Source organism: Anabas testudineus, chromosome 7 (assembly GCF_900324465.2).
Source record: "Anabas testudineus chromosome 7, fAnaTes1.2, whole genome shotgun sequence".
Taxonomy (NCBI): Eukaryota; Metazoa; Chordata; class Actinopteri; order Anabantiformes; family Anabantidae; genus Anabas; species Anabas testudineus.
This window is the reverse complement of record NC_046616.1, coordinates 22711758-22728841: the sequence shown is the minus strand read 5'-3', so window position 1 is coordinate 22728841 and position 17084 is coordinate 22711758. Positions and strand designations below refer to the sequence as shown.

At 39.2% G+C, this 17084-nt stretch overlaps 1 protein-coding gene across 1 annotated transcript; it reads left to right on the top strand.

The window, feature by feature from the left end:
* The first annotated feature begins 1056 nt into the window (after positions 1 to 1056).
* On the top strand, positions 1057 to 17074 carry LOC113166733 (natural resistance-associated macrophage protein 2-like). The gene is made up of 17 exons (XM_026366860.2): positions 1057 to 1145; positions 2967 to 3220; positions 4865 to 4954; positions 5124 to 5275; positions 5849 to 5971; positions 8284 to 8403; positions 9044 to 9150; positions 9267 to 9337; positions 9433 to 9500; positions 10154 to 10309; positions 10394 to 10552; positions 10718 to 10804; positions 11496 to 11615; positions 11972 to 12121; positions 13924 to 13997; positions 14093 to 14246; positions 15569 to 17074. The coding sequence occupies exons 2-17, from the start codon at positions 3193 to 3195 to the stop codon at positions 15674 to 15676; spliced, it is 1767 nt and encodes a 588-aa protein (XP_026222645.1). The 5' UTR covers positions 1057 to 1145; positions 2967 to 3192; the 3' UTR covers positions 15677 to 17074.
* Positions 17075 to 17084: the final 10 nt, after the last annotated feature.

The following is a 17084-nucleotide window of genomic DNA, read 5'->3' as shown; positions in this document are numbered from 1 at the left end:
TTGAGTCCAAGTGGACATTTGTGGAAATTTGTTTCCACAAGGTGTTCTTGTGCTATTGTGTTGACTAGGATGGGATGGATGTACAGGCAGACATATGTATAGATGAACAACCTGAAAACATCAACCATCAACCATAGTTATCACTAGCATAAATGACATTTTATTTTATCAATTTGAATAATATTTCTAATCTTACATTTCACAAATTTCAGTAATGCAATTACTAAAAAAGTAAAGATCTACCTAGCAACTGGAATAAAAACAGAAAACAGCATAGCTGGTAAAGGTTTGAGCTAATTGTAACCACTTTTTTTCCCTCCAAATTATAGTGGACTTAAAACATGAAAAGCTGCATGTTGTGGACTGAAAGAGCGCGTGAATCCCCCCAAATCTCTGTGGTAAGTGGACAACACACTTTGCTTCCTGAACCATGACAACCCACTTTTCTTGTTGGTTCTTTTGTCAGTTCCTTACTGAATGGAGACAAACCACAGGCTTTCACAGTGATGCATTTTATATTTCATTTTATATTTCAAAAATATGGTTTTGTCTGGATTAAACAGAATAATTTGCTGGTTGATATGTATGGTTAAACACTGGATTTATCATCTAGGGACCATGAACATGTGGACCACATATCTGGTGTGTCCTGATTGATAGAAGTCAGACATTATGTTACATGTGAAAATAATCAAACGTATGATGAATGAACTACACATCTGCTTCAGTCTCATATATGCTGTGTGTGAACAGAATAGCACCCCAGTGCTTTGCCTACTATGACAGGTCTAAACTGCCTGCAGTGAAAAACACATTCAGGGGTTAGAGTAGGATGACTGAACAGTCAGCCTACACGACTCTACCACTTGGAGCCGCTGGTGGAAAATGATCCAGCATTTGAGTTTCTGTTGGTGTTTACTTGAAACCTGGAAGCTTGTCAGTGCAAAAGCTCCTCCTAGATTCAAATCAGTCTGCATTTGTCGCCTCCCAGTGGCAGTCCCTGCTCCTGCTCACCACTCCCTTGGTATGAAACCATTTTCTGTCTTTGTAGGACATGAAAACAACACAGGCTCCTTTGTGCTGCTAGAGGGCGTACAAATACCTGCAGCAGGAGGAAGCTGCATCACTGCAAGGTGTCTGATAAGGTTTGTGATTAAGTCTTCCTCTGTATTATTTTGGTATAAACATATTATATCATCTCCCCTCAGAAGAAAGAAAGATGGTAAGACAGACAACAGTGGCCACTGGAATATCTGAGGTCAACTGTGTACTGGTTATGGATTAAACTGATTTGTCAGCAGGTATATTAAAACTTTTAATACCACTTTGTCAAAAGTGTTCAAATATTTCATATAAAACTGTAACTAACAATTATCTTCATTATGAAAATAATTCACTTTATTAAAATTCAGAATGCAGTGAGAAATGCTTGTCAGATCAGCCTGAACCTCCTGGTGAAACTATCATAGCATTTTGTTTTGCTCCGCTAATAGATTATAAAATAAATAAAATAAAATAAAATAAAATAAAATAAAATAAAATAATAAATATAATTAATTAGAATTCAATCATTTGAAATTATCCTGTTTGAAAATGCTGTAGCTAATGGTTATCATTTTTACATCAAAACTAATTTTTAGCATTAGAATAACAGTTGAACAAACAAAAACTGTTCTATTATCAACTAATGAGTTGTGCTCTACAGAAAAAGTCTGGACTCAACTTTTCCTTTAGTTCAATTCAATTCAATTCAGTTTTATTTGTATAGCACCAATTCACAACAGTTATCTCGAGGCACTTTACAGTCTAAACACTAAAGTGCACTTTAGTGTTTTTCTTATTTTCAACATTGTACATTGACACTGAAAACACTGAAATTGTGACAAAATAAATATAGAATTATGTATAAATGTGTTAAATAACCCTGAATATATTTTCTATGTTTTTATTTTATTTTATTTTAGACTGTCCAAGGTAGCTACACTACATTACATAAAAAATAAAATAAGCTTTGACACACTCATTCACAGGGTAGTCACCTGGGATGGTTTATAAGGTTAATTTGGGACATTTTTTGCCTTCTTAATGTGCTTTAAAGATTAAAGCACATGAAGCGCTCTGTGGCTATAGAGTCAATAGTCCTGTTAGTGCAGACTAGCAAAATGTGTGCATAGTTTTCAAAGCTGTCATCAAAGCAAAATGTGGCTACTTTGAAATTATGAAAAATATTATGGGATGTTTAACACTTTCTTGTTTTCTACATAACTCCACGTGTGTTCTTTTATAGTTCAGTATTAGATTGATATATTGATCTCTTTATTTGTAAATGTATGTTTTTATTATTATTCTACAAATTCAATTCAATTCAGTTGAATTTTATTTATATAAAATCACAAAATAGTGATAATAGTAAGTCACAATAAGGACACAATCAGGGAGAATGCAGTAGCTTCCTGGTGCAAGCAGCCAGTAGGACCTGGAACATTCAGCCTCTTCTCATGGTGAGAACCTGAAAGAAGGATAGAGATAGAGAGAGAGAGGCAATAACCTATGATCATGTGCTGGGGAGAGAAAAAACACTTTTAAATTGAACAATTTAAAATTGTGATAAATGTCCATCAAAAAAAGGAATCTGATGTCTTTAAATATCTTGCTTTGCCCCCCAAAAAATTCTAAAACCTATATTTAAGCTGACAAAAGACTGTGTCCCTGTGCCTGTAGAAATTCCCATTACAGACTATGGTTTATTGTGAAAGGTGTGGCCGGAAATCGACCTTGTTCTTTGCTGAGACTTTTATTTTGAAGAGAAACAAGTAAAACCTCTATATATTTACATATAACATTCCTTTCAACGAACAGGTAGACAGACGTTATTTACACGAAATGTGCAGCTTTGTGCATTAATGAGCTGGTTAAGCTCTGTTTTATTGACATTCCTCAGTGAGTCTCGTTTGCTCCAGGTCCAGGTCCAGGATCAGCTCGGGTCACGTGGTCCACCCTCCTCCTCCTCCTCCTCCTCTTCACCTGTGCGCTGAGTCGACGTCTTCAGAGGGACGATGTCCAACCTGCCGGACGTCCGTGCTCTCCATAAACGACAGGGAGGTGAAGAGAGGGAAGGGAAAAGGGACGTGGTGCCGGAATGTAGCGCACATGTGTGGTGAGGAGAAGGATTAACGCTTCCTGCAGAGGGTCATGAAGATGTTCTCCTTCCTGCGGACAGGTGAGCTCTCTGCTTCAGCTCTTTGACACATGTTGCATCTTCCTCCATGGGTCCTTGCAGTGCTGGAACCTAACTAACTAAGTTTACACAGTGCTTTAGCTGAGTTTTACCATTTTAAGTTACTTTTATTTATACTACTAGGTATTAGCATTCTTAATACAAAATATTCACTTAATAAATGATGATGATTTATTGTGGATTATTTACCTGACAGTAGCCAAATAAATAAATCAGCCCTACTTTTGCACATTAATGATGTTCACACAATAATGCATTAATACACATGATCTAGTGCTATAAATGAACAATTAATTATAAATTAACATTTGCCATTTGGCATAATAAGTTTCCAATGCATGACCTTCACTTGTAATAAAATATTTTTACACTGGGAGTAGTTAGTGCCGGAAACACAGGGAAGGCAAATAAACTGTTTTCCTTCCTGTCACTTGACAGCTGCTGATCATGTTCCACCCTAAATCCCTAGGTGTCACAGATCATTGTGTTAATTAGTCATCATTTTCTTTGCCATATTTTCCATCTCTATGAAAGTTTATTTGCAGTTTATAGCACATGTGAAATAAAAACATGTTTCCCCCTGTAGCTTCACAGGTGTGCTTCTTATTGCTGCTGAGAGGAAATGGAAAAAGGAAAAAGTTCAATGAGTTTATGAGTAACTCTCTCAGATGCCTGTAGACACCAGTTGTTTTAGTGGAATACATGTTCCTTTCTACTTCAAGCTAATCGTAGCGCTTAGTCCTAGTACTTAAATCTTTCTCTGCACTTAAAACCTTTAAAAAATGAACTAAAATCTTACACTTTTACCCTATGAAAGTGAATCAGCTCTTTCTAGAACACTTTACTTTAAAGTTCCTCTCCTGGGCTTAGATGTTTCCATGCTTTGTACTTCACTTGTAAGTCGCTTTGGATAAAAGCATCTGCCAAATAACTAAATCTAAATGTACTTCAGCTGTAACCTGAGTACTGGGCTTGTGTACCTCTGCCACCCCTATTTGTTAGCAACATTTTAACAAGAATTTATAGTGTGACAAAGTTCGTATTGACCTTATCATGCTTAATGACATTATCATTTCCTCTGGTTCAATGGAAGATAAGATTCCCATAAAATTCTTACAGGAACTTGCTGTTTTGCTGTGAAAGCAAGGTTGGATTACATTGCAGTATGAACCAGCGTAGCAAGAACTTACCCCACCCCCACCCCTCACAAGCCCTGGTTTCACTCCACATCAACTGACTGTAGGCACTTTTTCACCATACAAGTGAGACAAGAGCTGCGTGACTAGTTGAGCAGCCTAACTCATCAAACTGTTTTAATAAAGATACACAGTGTATCATGCTCTCGCCACAGTACTTCAGTGTTACGACGATGTTTTCACGTTGGTTTGCATTGGTTCTCTTTCACCACTCTCACACCATAAGTAGCGTAGCACTGCCAGGCCATGCTGCAGGCCCCCTGTTACCTTAATCCAGCCAGGTCTTGGGTCTCAATGAGCAGCTAACCTGGTGATCACCTGTGCACCTTTTTCTGTAATAGTGAGGAGTGTGAAGGATTTTGTTTTGTGTGTACTGTTATCACACATGTAAGTGACGGTGCTTGCAGCATAATTACGTTTTTGCTTCCAGCCAGAGACCCTTCTTCTGAGAACATCCACATCTCCTCTCTGCCTCCCAGTATTCCCACAGATCAGGAGCCGCAACAAACTGGAGAACAAGGTGTGGATGTTTAATTTGTAGACAGTTCTTTTTTTGTTCTGTTAGGGCTCATGAGTTTCATGAAATACACTAAGGTGCCAAATTATTATTGTGTGTGTTTACTACATTGGTGAATTATAGGTGATGTAACATTTTTTTGTAGTTTAACAAGGTGTGTGTCAAATTTCAGCTGATGACGTGGCTAGAGAGAACGCAGTGATCCAGACCACACACACTCACAGAGTCGCTGCCCCCTCAGTTTTCCTCCAGAAACAGAATAATGAACCTGTTTCCAGTACTTACTTTGAAGAGAGGGTGCCTGTTCCCGAGGAGAACAATGAGGTAACAAAGAAGTACCAGTACTACTACGTATGATGGTATACCATGAGACAACACAAACATGTCAGCCTCCTGTTGCGTACATTTCAAACTGTGGTGCTTATCCCTTTATTGTAATTTAATATGGCTGTAAAGTATGGGACAGTTTTATACAGTATAGTTTATTGGCAGCGACTGATGTGATGACGTAATAAATTCACAATAGTCACTATTTCTTAGCTGAACCAGAACAAGATATAACTGTTAATTAGTGACCTCTTCCAGTGCTGTAAGATATTGTTATGCCTGTCTGCTGGTGTCAGCCGTGGCTGTGACCATTATGTTTTCAGGTTTTCCTTTCATCTGTCCTATTGTATAAGTGTGAACGCCATGAGTGAATATCTTCAAATTAAGCACAGATGTCCACTTAGGATCATGAATGGACTGATTAGAATATGAACATAAATAAATATGCATGGAAACTGCAACTTGACTGGTTGGTGAATCCATATCACCCACCTCTGATTTCAAAAGTGCTAATTTCCAGATAGCTGTTGATTTCCTTAGTGTTACAGTTTGTACTTCACTCTCTTGTAGAGAGGTATTAGTCTCCGTAAACTGTGGGCCTTCACTGGGCCGGGCTTTCTGATGAGCATAGCCTACCTGGACCCCGGGAACATCGAGTCTGACCTGCAGTCTGGTGCTAAAGCTGGCTTCAAGGTAGGACTGCAAGTAATGATTATTTTCATGTTTGATAATGTTCTTGCCTAATCAGCTGATGGGTCTACTAAGTATCAGAAATGAGTGAAACCTCCCAAAGCACAAGGTGACTTGATCTTCTCAGGTTGTTGCCTGACTTACAGTACTGCTCCAAACCCTGAAGATGAAAATGCTCATATGTATTCACAATTAAGAAGCTGGCACTGGGAATGTTTGATATTTTTATTATATTTTGATATATATAACACTTTACCTATCAAAACTGTAAACACACTCCGGACATGATTAGTTAAATTGAGTAAATATTCAGTGTGAGTGGCACAAGAGCTTCGTTCAGACCGACTGCATTTAAGTCCAGATGGAGTAATGGAGTGTGTGGATAAAGCTCATAGGTTGTCAAACGACAACCCAGAGGTTTGTTGCATCAGCAGAAATACAGCACAAATCACCACAAGTGCATGTCAGCATGCACAGGAATCACACGTGCAGTATGTTGCCAGATGACGTCATGTTGTGTTGCAGAAAAGGTTGAAGCAGGTCCAGCTTTCAGTGAGCCTTTGTTTGTTTTGCCGGAGTTCCCTGTGTTGCAGCTCCCATTGAGTTAAAGGAAATGGATGGGAAGGTCTGCCATTGTTCACACATAGTAAAACTTTTAGTTAGAACTTGGCCTTAAGCTTGACTGTCATTTCAGTGTTTGATAATTTGATTATTTTGTTTTGGTATGCATCCTGTTCAGTTCAGACCTTGATTTTTGAGCCACACTTCAGTTTATACCTCTGTGTTGGTTTTGTTTTTGTTGTTTGTTTTTTGTAGGTTTGGGTTTCGAAACACAAGTGACCTACACTATGTACTGTCCCTAAACTCCCAGTATTGTTAGGATGAATTGTGTGGTTATGTGTTTTAAAATGCAACATTTCCCAGAAAAACTACCTGTAAATTGACAACAAGGGGAGAAGAGACTCCAAAGAGTCAAGAAGAATCAAAATACAATGTTCAAAAAGGTGCATAATATAAAATAAATTCACTAAATATCATCAAATTCTTGATTTCATGTAAATTGTAGTCAGGCACAGAACTGAACTAGGTGCTGGACTACAACAGGACAATGATCCAAAGCAAACCTCAAAATAGATCACCAACTATTCCAGAGTTACTCAGTGGCAACTGGATTGTTTTCTCAATTTATCCCTCATCAAAAAGACTTCTTCACTTCCGACTATAACCTATATAAAAGGTTTGGACCTGACTCAAAACAGACCAGTCGAAACTGGACCTGAACCTGACATGCATGAACTCATTTTCAAAAAAGACCTCAGGGGGACCAAAGAAATCTGGACCTGATCTCAACAGACTGGGGATAATTAGACCTGACCCAAAGTGTGGGCAACCTAAACAGAAAGAGAACACCAATGTGGCAGCAGCTCAAAGATCTGTTGGTTAATTAGATCAATTAACAAGTAGCCACAGTGGAAAATCACCAGTATAGTAGTAGTCTTAGAAACTATAGCAATACATGGTTCAAAGACAAATGTGCAGCCTGTGAATTCCTCAAAGTCCTGATGGCTGGCTCTTGGTCTTGTTCTGGGTCTTGCTTGAGCAGACTTGAGCAGGGCATTCCCTAATTCACTACTTCAGAGGACGTTATAGGGACAACTGTCAGAGGCCCCTGATCCAAACATCATGTGCGGGTAGATCTGAAATATACTGTGGGTGCAACACAGCCTATAAATATCTCAGAACTGATCTGCTGGGGTAGGAAAAATCCCCCTTAATCAACAATAAAAAGCCGACTACTTAAGTGTTTGCAAGCTGTGATATCTGTCAAAGGGGGGTCACTAAGTACTGACCTAAATTCTACAGTAAGTAGCAGACTACTGAGTGCCTGAATGAGCACAGCTTATTTATTTCTACTTTTAGGCTTTTTAAACTTCTTTCCACTTCAGTAATCTACAAAATATCAAATGTCTTTGTATATAAATGTAAATCAGGAGCAGTTAGATCAGAAGAAAGACGTTAACCATCTGCTAGCCTCTGCATGCAAACAGATCTGAACAATCTGCATATGTTCAAGATGGTCCCCAACATGTCTTGCTCACTAGTGAGAAGAAGAGGATCAGGGTTCTGTAAATTTGAATTCGGAAATAAAACACATAAACAGATTGTTAAAGAACAAAAACCTTAATTCACACATTAGTTTATAACTACAGGCTGGAAATAATGGAGAACCTCACATTACAAGATCAGAATTATATTGACCTTGAGCTCATAATAAGGCCAATTGACAAATTCGGACTCTGTTCTCGTCCCGTCAGCTCCTCTGGGTGCTGCTGGGAGCCACTGTCATCGGCCTGCTGCTGCAGAGGCTGGCAGCTCGGCTGGGTGTGGTGACTGGGATGCACCTGGCTGAAGTCTGCAACCGCCAGTACCACACTGTGAGTCTGTTATATCACTAATGTCAGCTGTTGATGACTTTCTTACTGTGTCAAATCGCACTGTGTTTACTATTTTCATCAGTTTTTGTCCCTTTGCTTTCCAAATATAGTGCATCACCAGAGTATCCTCAGCAGTAATAAAGACATGATCTGCGAGGTTGTAAAATGTAGTAGCTCTAGTTTCCTGAAAATACCAATGCTGTTATTTTGAGAGTTTTAATTCATGGATCAAACAGTATGAGACAGCAGTTAAATGTAAAGTGTTGAGAATAGGTGGAGGCACGGTTGAAAATCCAGATTCTGTCCGACAGGTCCAGTGAGGGTTCATTTACATAAACTGCTCCTTTTTAAAGCCACAGGTCAGGTTTTGCCCAGTAACCCTACATGATGTAAAGCTGGAAGAAAGTCACTAAAACTAATAACTAAAAGCCAAGGTATCCTGACTTTTGTCTCTAAGATGGGTAAAAAAATGCTAGATGCTACCTGGGAGATGCTCTTGTCAAGACATTATATACAGAAATCGTTCTTATAGGCTGATCAGTCCTACTCATGATAAATAAACTAAATATCCATGTTTAAAATTAGTGTGAAACTCCTTGTGCATGATACGATGTGACACTGACCTGCGCCACCTGTTTAGGTGCCTCGTATTATCCTGTGGTTGATGGTGGAGCTGGCCATCATTGGCTCGGACATGCAGGAAGTCATTGGCTGCGCCATCGCGTTTAACCTCCTTTCCTCTGGCAGGTGGTGTAAACACACTCAGTCATAGATATACAGTAGTGACTGCTGTGACGCTGTGATGATGTATTTGCCGTGTCCCCCTGATGTTGAATGTTTAGTATGCCTTTCTTCACCCATAGGATCCCGTTGTGGGGCGGTGTCCTTATCACTATCATCGACACCTTTGTCTTCCTGTTCTTGGACAAGTATGGTGGGTTGTGTTAAACAGGGCTTGTTTTTAAATGACTAATAATGTGGAATAATGTACAGTACATTACTGTAACATCCTCATTTATATTTCTGCAGGTCTCAGGAAGCTGGAAGCCTTTTTTGGTTTGCTCATTACTGTCATGGCCATTACCTTTGGATATGAGGTACAAGGTTTAAAGTGCTATTAAAATGAAAATGATGAGGTGGTTATGTAGCTTCTGTACAAACTCAGCTGCGTCGGTTCAGGTCGGACACAAATGAATGACAGACTGGTTAAAAAGTTCCCATTCTGACTAAACGGCAGTCCAACGTGCTCGCATTGGAGATGCCAACGTAAGCAGAAATAATGTTTACCAAGCGTGTTTGGTTTATGTTTTTAGCATGCTAACATTTGCTAATTAGCGCTAAACAAACAGATGGGGACACATTTGTTTATACCTTGCCGCGTGGGAGGAGAGAGTTGACGTGACATGTAAAACAGCTCCTGTCTAGTCTCATCGGTTTCAGGGACTTTCTCCTAGAAACACTGCAGCTTGTTCACATGTATTTTAGCTAATTCCAGCCTGTGTGTTTCCTTTCAACAGTGGCGCTCACTGTCTTGGACTTCAGCTTGAATCTCTTTGGAAGTTGTCTGTGTTTGTGTTTTAGATTCTCCTATAGTCTTTACCTTTAACGTGCCTCTCTATCATTTTCTTTCTGGTCTCCTCACATGCCTCTGCCTGTGCTCATGTTTTTAGTCTCATCGATAGTGGACAGTACAAATGTCTGCACGTGCTTTTGTAGATTATGCAGCAACTATCCGCTCCCTCTATGTCAGTATGTAACAGTGAGTCCAGACCAAGGCCAGCTGCTGATGGGGATGTTTGTGCCGTACTGCAAGGGATGTGGGCCTGTTCAGCTCATTCAGGCTGTTGGCATCGTGGGAGCTGTCATCATGCCTCACAACATTTACCTCCACTCTGCTCTTGTCAAGGTGTGATCAACTCATCGAGAGATGCCATATTCCCTTATTTGTAATTGGCTGAGGGAATCATTGAATGTTTAAATGTCCCCTCAGTCTAGAGAAGTGGATCGATCAAACAAGAAAGAAGTTAAAGAGGCCAACAAGTATTTCTTCATTGAGTCGACCATTGCACTCTTTGTGTCTTTCCTAATTAATGTGTTTGTGGTGGCTGTCTTCGCTGAGGCTTTCTACCAACGCACAAACATAGAGGTGGTGAGTATTCTATCCTATCCTCTACCATAACTTACACTTTAGGCCATCTATTTGTCATTTCTTAAGCTGCATTGCCACAGTTGTGTCTGGGTGTGTGTGTGTGTGTGTGTGTGTGTGTGTGTGTGTGTGTGTGTGTGTGTGTGTGTGTGTGTGTTTTAATTCCAGTACAACGTCTGCAATCAAACAGGCAGTCCTCATTCAGATTTATTTCCTCTGAACAATGAGACTCTAGAGGTGGACATCTACAAAGGGGTGAGTCTTTGGTTTCTTTTTTGGTTTGTTCTGCTCAGAAGGATAACTTAACTAGCACCTGAGACACAGTGTTGAGTGTAGCAGTAATTACTCTAAGATTTCAGTGTTGAGTTTGAAAGATACAGGACTGTTTGAAATGTCTTAGACATGTCTGCATAAATTTAATGTAAGATTTGATCAGAATTTCATGTTAAACTGAACCTATTTAAACTAATGAGACAAAAAATACACCTATTTATCGATTTTTAGTAATAATGAGCCAATCTTAAATATAACAGTATGTGTACCTAAGAGTATCAATTCATTTGAAAAGAAAGTTAAAGGTGTTTCAGTTGACTGGACGATGATCAGGTCCAAGTCTGATAGACCCTGCCCTCTTTAAAGAAGGGAAATCTTCTTCTTTAATCTTTCTTTACTAGCAAAGTCTGATCATAAAAACACACACTCACATGAGTTTGACATTGTTGTCCATCTGTGGGTACAGATTCAGTGTAGTGTACCCATGCTGGGATTAGTATTAGTTTAGTATTACACTAACCTGCGACCAGAGGTTTTTTATAGTGTTGGGCTGCTGTCCTGTTTCTGAAGGTACATGAAACTATGTCTTCTGCTATGCGTATGTCTGAATGCTGAATTTGTTTTCTTGGCTTCAGTTTCTTGACCTTTCTCCATGTTTGCATGTCTGTGGCAGGGAGTGGTGCTGGGCTGTTTCTTCGGTCCGGCAGCGCTCTACATCTGGGCCGTGGGGATTCTTGCAGCTGGTCAGAGCTCCACCATGACTGGAACATACTCCGGCCAGTTTGTCATGGAGGTCAGTGGAAAGAGGAGGAAATCAGCACACACACACAAACTGCACAAACAGTGGAAAATTCTTAGTCCTTTACATTGGTCAGTGGTCACAGATTTTTCTTTCTCCCACACTGAATTTTTGTTTTAGTTGTGGCTTGTTTTGGTGGCTTCACATCCAAACATCCTGAGTGGAATCTAGCTTTTTTATTTAAGTGAGGTACTTGTATACACTGATCAGCCACAACATTAAAACCATCAAGTGGTTTTGGTGGGGTCATTCAGGGCGGTTTGACCAGTCCGCAGCTACACACTGTTGAAACAGTCATATACAAGTGCAGTTTGTATGTAAATGTTACTGATGTATTTTCCTGTTTTCAGGGTTTCTTGAACCTGCGTTGGTCGCGTTTCGCTCGGGTGTTGTTGACGCGCTCCCTCGCCATCACTCCCACCCTACTTGTGGCCATCTTCCAGGACGTGCAGCACCTAACAGGGATGAACGACTTCCTCAACGTGCTGCAGAGTATGCAGGTGAGGCGCAGTTCACTAGCTGCTTTATTCAAACATTCACTGCCATTCCCAAGTTACATAATGGGAAATGTAGGACTCAGTGTATTGTGCCCATACTCAGGCTTCTACTGCACAATGCATACATTTTATCACTCTTCATCTCTCCCGCAAGTACCTCAAATTTACAGGGGTTAAATACTAAAAAAGTGGAGGACCCAGGTATGAGAGGCTTTGAAAAAAATCAGGTTCAATACTGAAATCAGACCATATAAAATACTATTAAAGGCCAAACGTATAAGAAATTAGTGTTACTACTTACTATAAAAATAATGCCTTAAATGGATTTTAATTATGAGTGAAATTTATCTGAACTACAGTAAATAGACTAAACCTAATCAGACTGACTCTATATGATGTTGTGATCAGGACCCTGTGTGGATCATACCATCTGTTGCTAAACACCTTGTTCTTCTCGTCACTGACAATACTTTTGCCTTATTATTCTACATTTTATACAGTTTATTTGAGCTTGTGCTGCAGAATAGGTTTGGGACCAATCACACCCTTCAAGCTTCATCTAAATTAGCTAAAACCTTTGTGTGTAATATCTAAATGATAATGTATGGAAACCTTTTCATTTTCAGTTTCTTTTCATTACTGTGTATTTTTCTGAAACCACATACAGTCAGCTTGAAAGTATTGATGAATAAATAAATTATTTGTGTTTGCTGTACACTGAAGACATGAAAGTTTAAAATCAAAAAATGAATATCAGACAAAGGTTCAGTATTTTCTATTTTATTTGAAGATGTTTACTTCAGATACATCTAATGTAGAACATAACAATGCTTTTTTGTTGTCCTGGTGTTTTGTTAGATTGAGTGTTGAAACAATCAATAGCTCCAAGTGACTATTGTTGGTTTTAGTTTTGGGTTTGTCCAGTGAGGACTGCACTTCATGCTAAAAGGAACATGAAAACCAGACCACTGTCTTTAGAAGAAAAGCACCCATTTTCAATCTGAGAAAAGAGAGGAAAATTCAGAGTTATTACACACACCTATACACACAAACGTTGGCCATATCCTGTCCAACCATGTAAAATATCCTGAAAAAGAAAGAAACCACTGTTGTGCTGAACAACAAGTCTTTGTGAGCAGAAATACTGAGGCTATATCACAAGGAGCAAACTCCTTATCAGCAGTAATTATTGTAACGCCAGGTTCGAATTTGCAGAAAAGTACAGAGATGAGCCATGAAGGGACTGGAACAAAGTTTTATGTGCTCATGAGACCAAGAATAACATCTAGTGTGACAGAGGAAAGAATCTGCTCATGATCCAAGCCAAGTTCATCTGTGAAGCATGGTGGAGGTAGTGTCATGGCTTGGTTTTGCTTGAATTCAGAGGTGAACAGAAACATTTTGACACACTGCCAGCTCGACAGAGGACTAGATCCGAGAGGTAAAGTGGACGGTTTGGTCTGACCAAGTTGGTCATTGGATCTTAAACCAGCTGAACAGGCATTTCACCTGCTGAAGAAGAGATTAAAGGAAGAAACCACCCAAAACAAACAACCGAGGTACTCTGCAGTAAAAACGTGGAAAGCATGTGTCATGTGCTGTACATATGTTTCCTGTATCAAATAGAAACAGAAATTCTGAACTTTTGTTTCATATCTATCTTCTGATCTTAAACTCAAACGTCTAGGGTGTACACAGTTTTATACATAGTACAAATTGTTGCTGGTTTGCTTCCCTAAAGGAAGGAAAGGAGTGGCTTTACTAAATAAAAAAATTGCATATCCACTCTGTTTCTTCACTCACAGCTGCCGTTCGCCCTCATTCCCATCCTCACATTCACCAGTTTGCCTTCTCTCATGAACGACTTCGCCAACGGACTGTAAGATTCATCTTCATCCTAAAATACAAAAGCAAAGTTTTACCAGGTTGAATTCATTATTCTTACTTTAAACATATTTGGTGTCTTTTCTGCAGGGTATTTAAGATCGGAGGGGGTCTGGTGATCTTGATCGTATGTGCCATCAACATTTACTTCGTCGTGGTGTATGTGACCGCGCTCAACAGTGTGTGGCTGTACGTGCTGGCAGCGTTCCTCTCCATAGCATACCTGACATTTGTGGGATATTTGGTAGGTAACACTAGACTGTAAAAGAGAGGACGTGACCACACACATTTTACTGTGGCTGAAGTTTCACGTCTGTTATTTTGCATGTTTCTTTTTCAATAGATAAGTTTAGTTGGTTAATTGTTGAGTATATCAACGAAGAACGCTGATAGTCCACTAATTGTTTGAGTCATTTTTAAACTTCTACTACTTCTTCTAACCCTGAATGTGTTCTTGTTGTGTTGTCACTGTTGTTATCTTCTATATTCTTTTTATTATTATTCTACCTGTTTCTTTGTTAATTAGTCCTCAATGCTTTCAGTTTTTTTAATGGCAGTCTATGAGAGTCATCATTCAACTTCCTTTCAGCTCTCCTCTTTTCGTCAGTTTCCTGTATCGTTATACTTTTTCATACAAACGTCAGTTCAGTGTTAAACGGGTGCACACACTTTCAACATTTTCGTTTAAAGTCAGCTTCTTTGTTTCTTTTATACTTTTTGAAGTTTTAGGTATCTTTTGCTTCATTTTCAACTTCTGCATTAGTTTGAACAGTGAATGGTGCAGCTAGAGTGAGGAATGAAACTCTCACTGTGAGGCCTCCCCTTCAACTTTTATCAACTTTATTGCTTCTTTTTTCCTTTCTTCAGTCAGCTTTCATATTTCCAAAAAGAAATGTTAAAACATAGGAAAACTTGTCCTCTTTCTGGTTATATGCCTCTCTAAATGACAGGACTAATGGTCTTTGAATGGCTTGACCAACTGTCGAGACAGTGCCGTCTAAATCTCCCATTTTGTCCCATTATAAAATCAGACATGACGGCTGTTTTTAAATCGCCACACAACCTTCATTTGTTTGGATTTATTCATTTTTCAGTGTGTTTGTTGAAGCCTCAGGAGTGCTCCTAGTCTTGTAATTTTTCCAATATGACTAATTGTTTTTGTTTCTGTTACTCGTCTTCTTCCACCATTTACTGTCTACTTCAGGATTTTCACAGTTTCCTTTTCCCAGTCCTTCATTAATCTTTTCATCTTCCTTGCAGCTTTTTTCCCCCTTTTCTGTCATTTATTTTTGGCCTCAGCATTTTTCAGTTTTATTTTTTGTATACTTTTTCTTATGGTCAGCTATTTCTTGTTGTCAACTTTTTCTAGTAATGTTCTTTTAGATAAGAACTTTTGATAACTTGTCATTAGTCGGCGGCTTCTAAGAGATCTGCGTCTTTTCGGCAACAGAACAGAAAAGCTGTCCCACATCACTTGAATATGGATGGGATCTTCATCTGGTTGATTAATGATTACTAATCAATAATCAATAATCTCATCTGTGTGTCTGTGTGTGTGTGTTGCAGGTGTGGTTGTGCCTGATAGCTCTGGGCGTGTCCTGTCTGGATCCGGCCTCCAAGAGAGCAAATGATTTGACCATCCTGATCGAGCAGCAGCCAGAGTTTGACTCCTGAATTGATTGTGTTTGAATGGACATTCATTGCAAAGGTGCAGCTCTGAGCCACATCTGTATTCATAATAGTCATGAAATTTCACATGATAAGTGGTCTGGAAGGTGCTATAGATATTTGTAATTTATTAGCCTGACTAGCTATTGTTATAATTTATGTTTTTTGTCACATTCGGGTTTAAAAGCAAGGAACAACAAGACAGGATAACTTTTAATATGAAACATTGTCTTAATGTTTCTGCAGGATTTGGTTAATAATAACAGGGTAATACCTTTTTAATAGCATAGCAATATAAGAATATGACCAAGAAACAAAAACACTCAAAACTGATGTTACAAAGTGCTTTAGAGAATATCAGATATATCATAAAGGGTATTAAAATAGAAAGTAGGACCTGGAATCATTCTTATTATTCAAAGGGTAACCAACAAAATTCTCCCATCAATATATACCAAGCATTTCTGTTGATATAACTGCTCAAATGAATGCACCCTGGGCAGGTGTGTGGTATAAAATTGGTGGATACATGGTTTATTTTTTTAAATCAATTATTTAAATTGGTTTTCCTCCTAAGTAACATTTTCAAATTAAGTATTTAACTTTTTTCAAATGGTTTTTAGTTTAAATATTCTCTAAAACTAGATGTGTGCTGTCAGACTCATAGAACAGCATGGGCAGCAGTGCAGACATATTCACTTCACTTCAAGTTTGTAGGCTCATGTAGGTGATTTGTTAGAAGGCTCGCCTTTCTAATAAATCACACACTTTCATATAAGAATGAGTTTTGGAGAATTTTTCTTAAAATTCTGCACATGCCCTAAAATCTCCATGCAGCTTCACATTTGGCCACAGCGAGGCAGTGCAGGCCACAGGAGAGACTTCAGGGATACAGTAAACACATCACCACTGCTGTAACACAACAACACAACACTAACATTACCGTGGCGTGTTACATCATGTTTTAATGTATTACACTCGCACCTAAACAGCATTAGTACCAAATAAAACTCTCTTCAGTGACGGGCTTTGACTGTGATATTTCCTAGTGTACATTCAGATTCAGACTGCTGTTTGACCTGCCTGTGGTGGTGGTAGACTGTGTCTGAAGAGTTGCAACTATTGTGCAACTGCAAGTAAGCACTGCTGCTTTCAGCGTTGCTCAAATTCCAGTCCTGAAGTGCCTCAGCCTTTGCAAGCTGAGGAGAGGCGGATGGACAGGTTTTTCTTTGCATTGTGGCGGGGAACTTTTTTTCCCCTCTCTCTCGCTCTCTCTCTGTCATGGAGGCAGAGTTATGTAAGAGGGGAGAGTCTTCCCACCGCCCCTCTGTGTTTTTGTTTTTCTCAATGAGCCAATGTATCCCTGCCTAGGCCTCACAGCCTGTCCAGTAGGCCCCTTTTCCAGGAAACATAG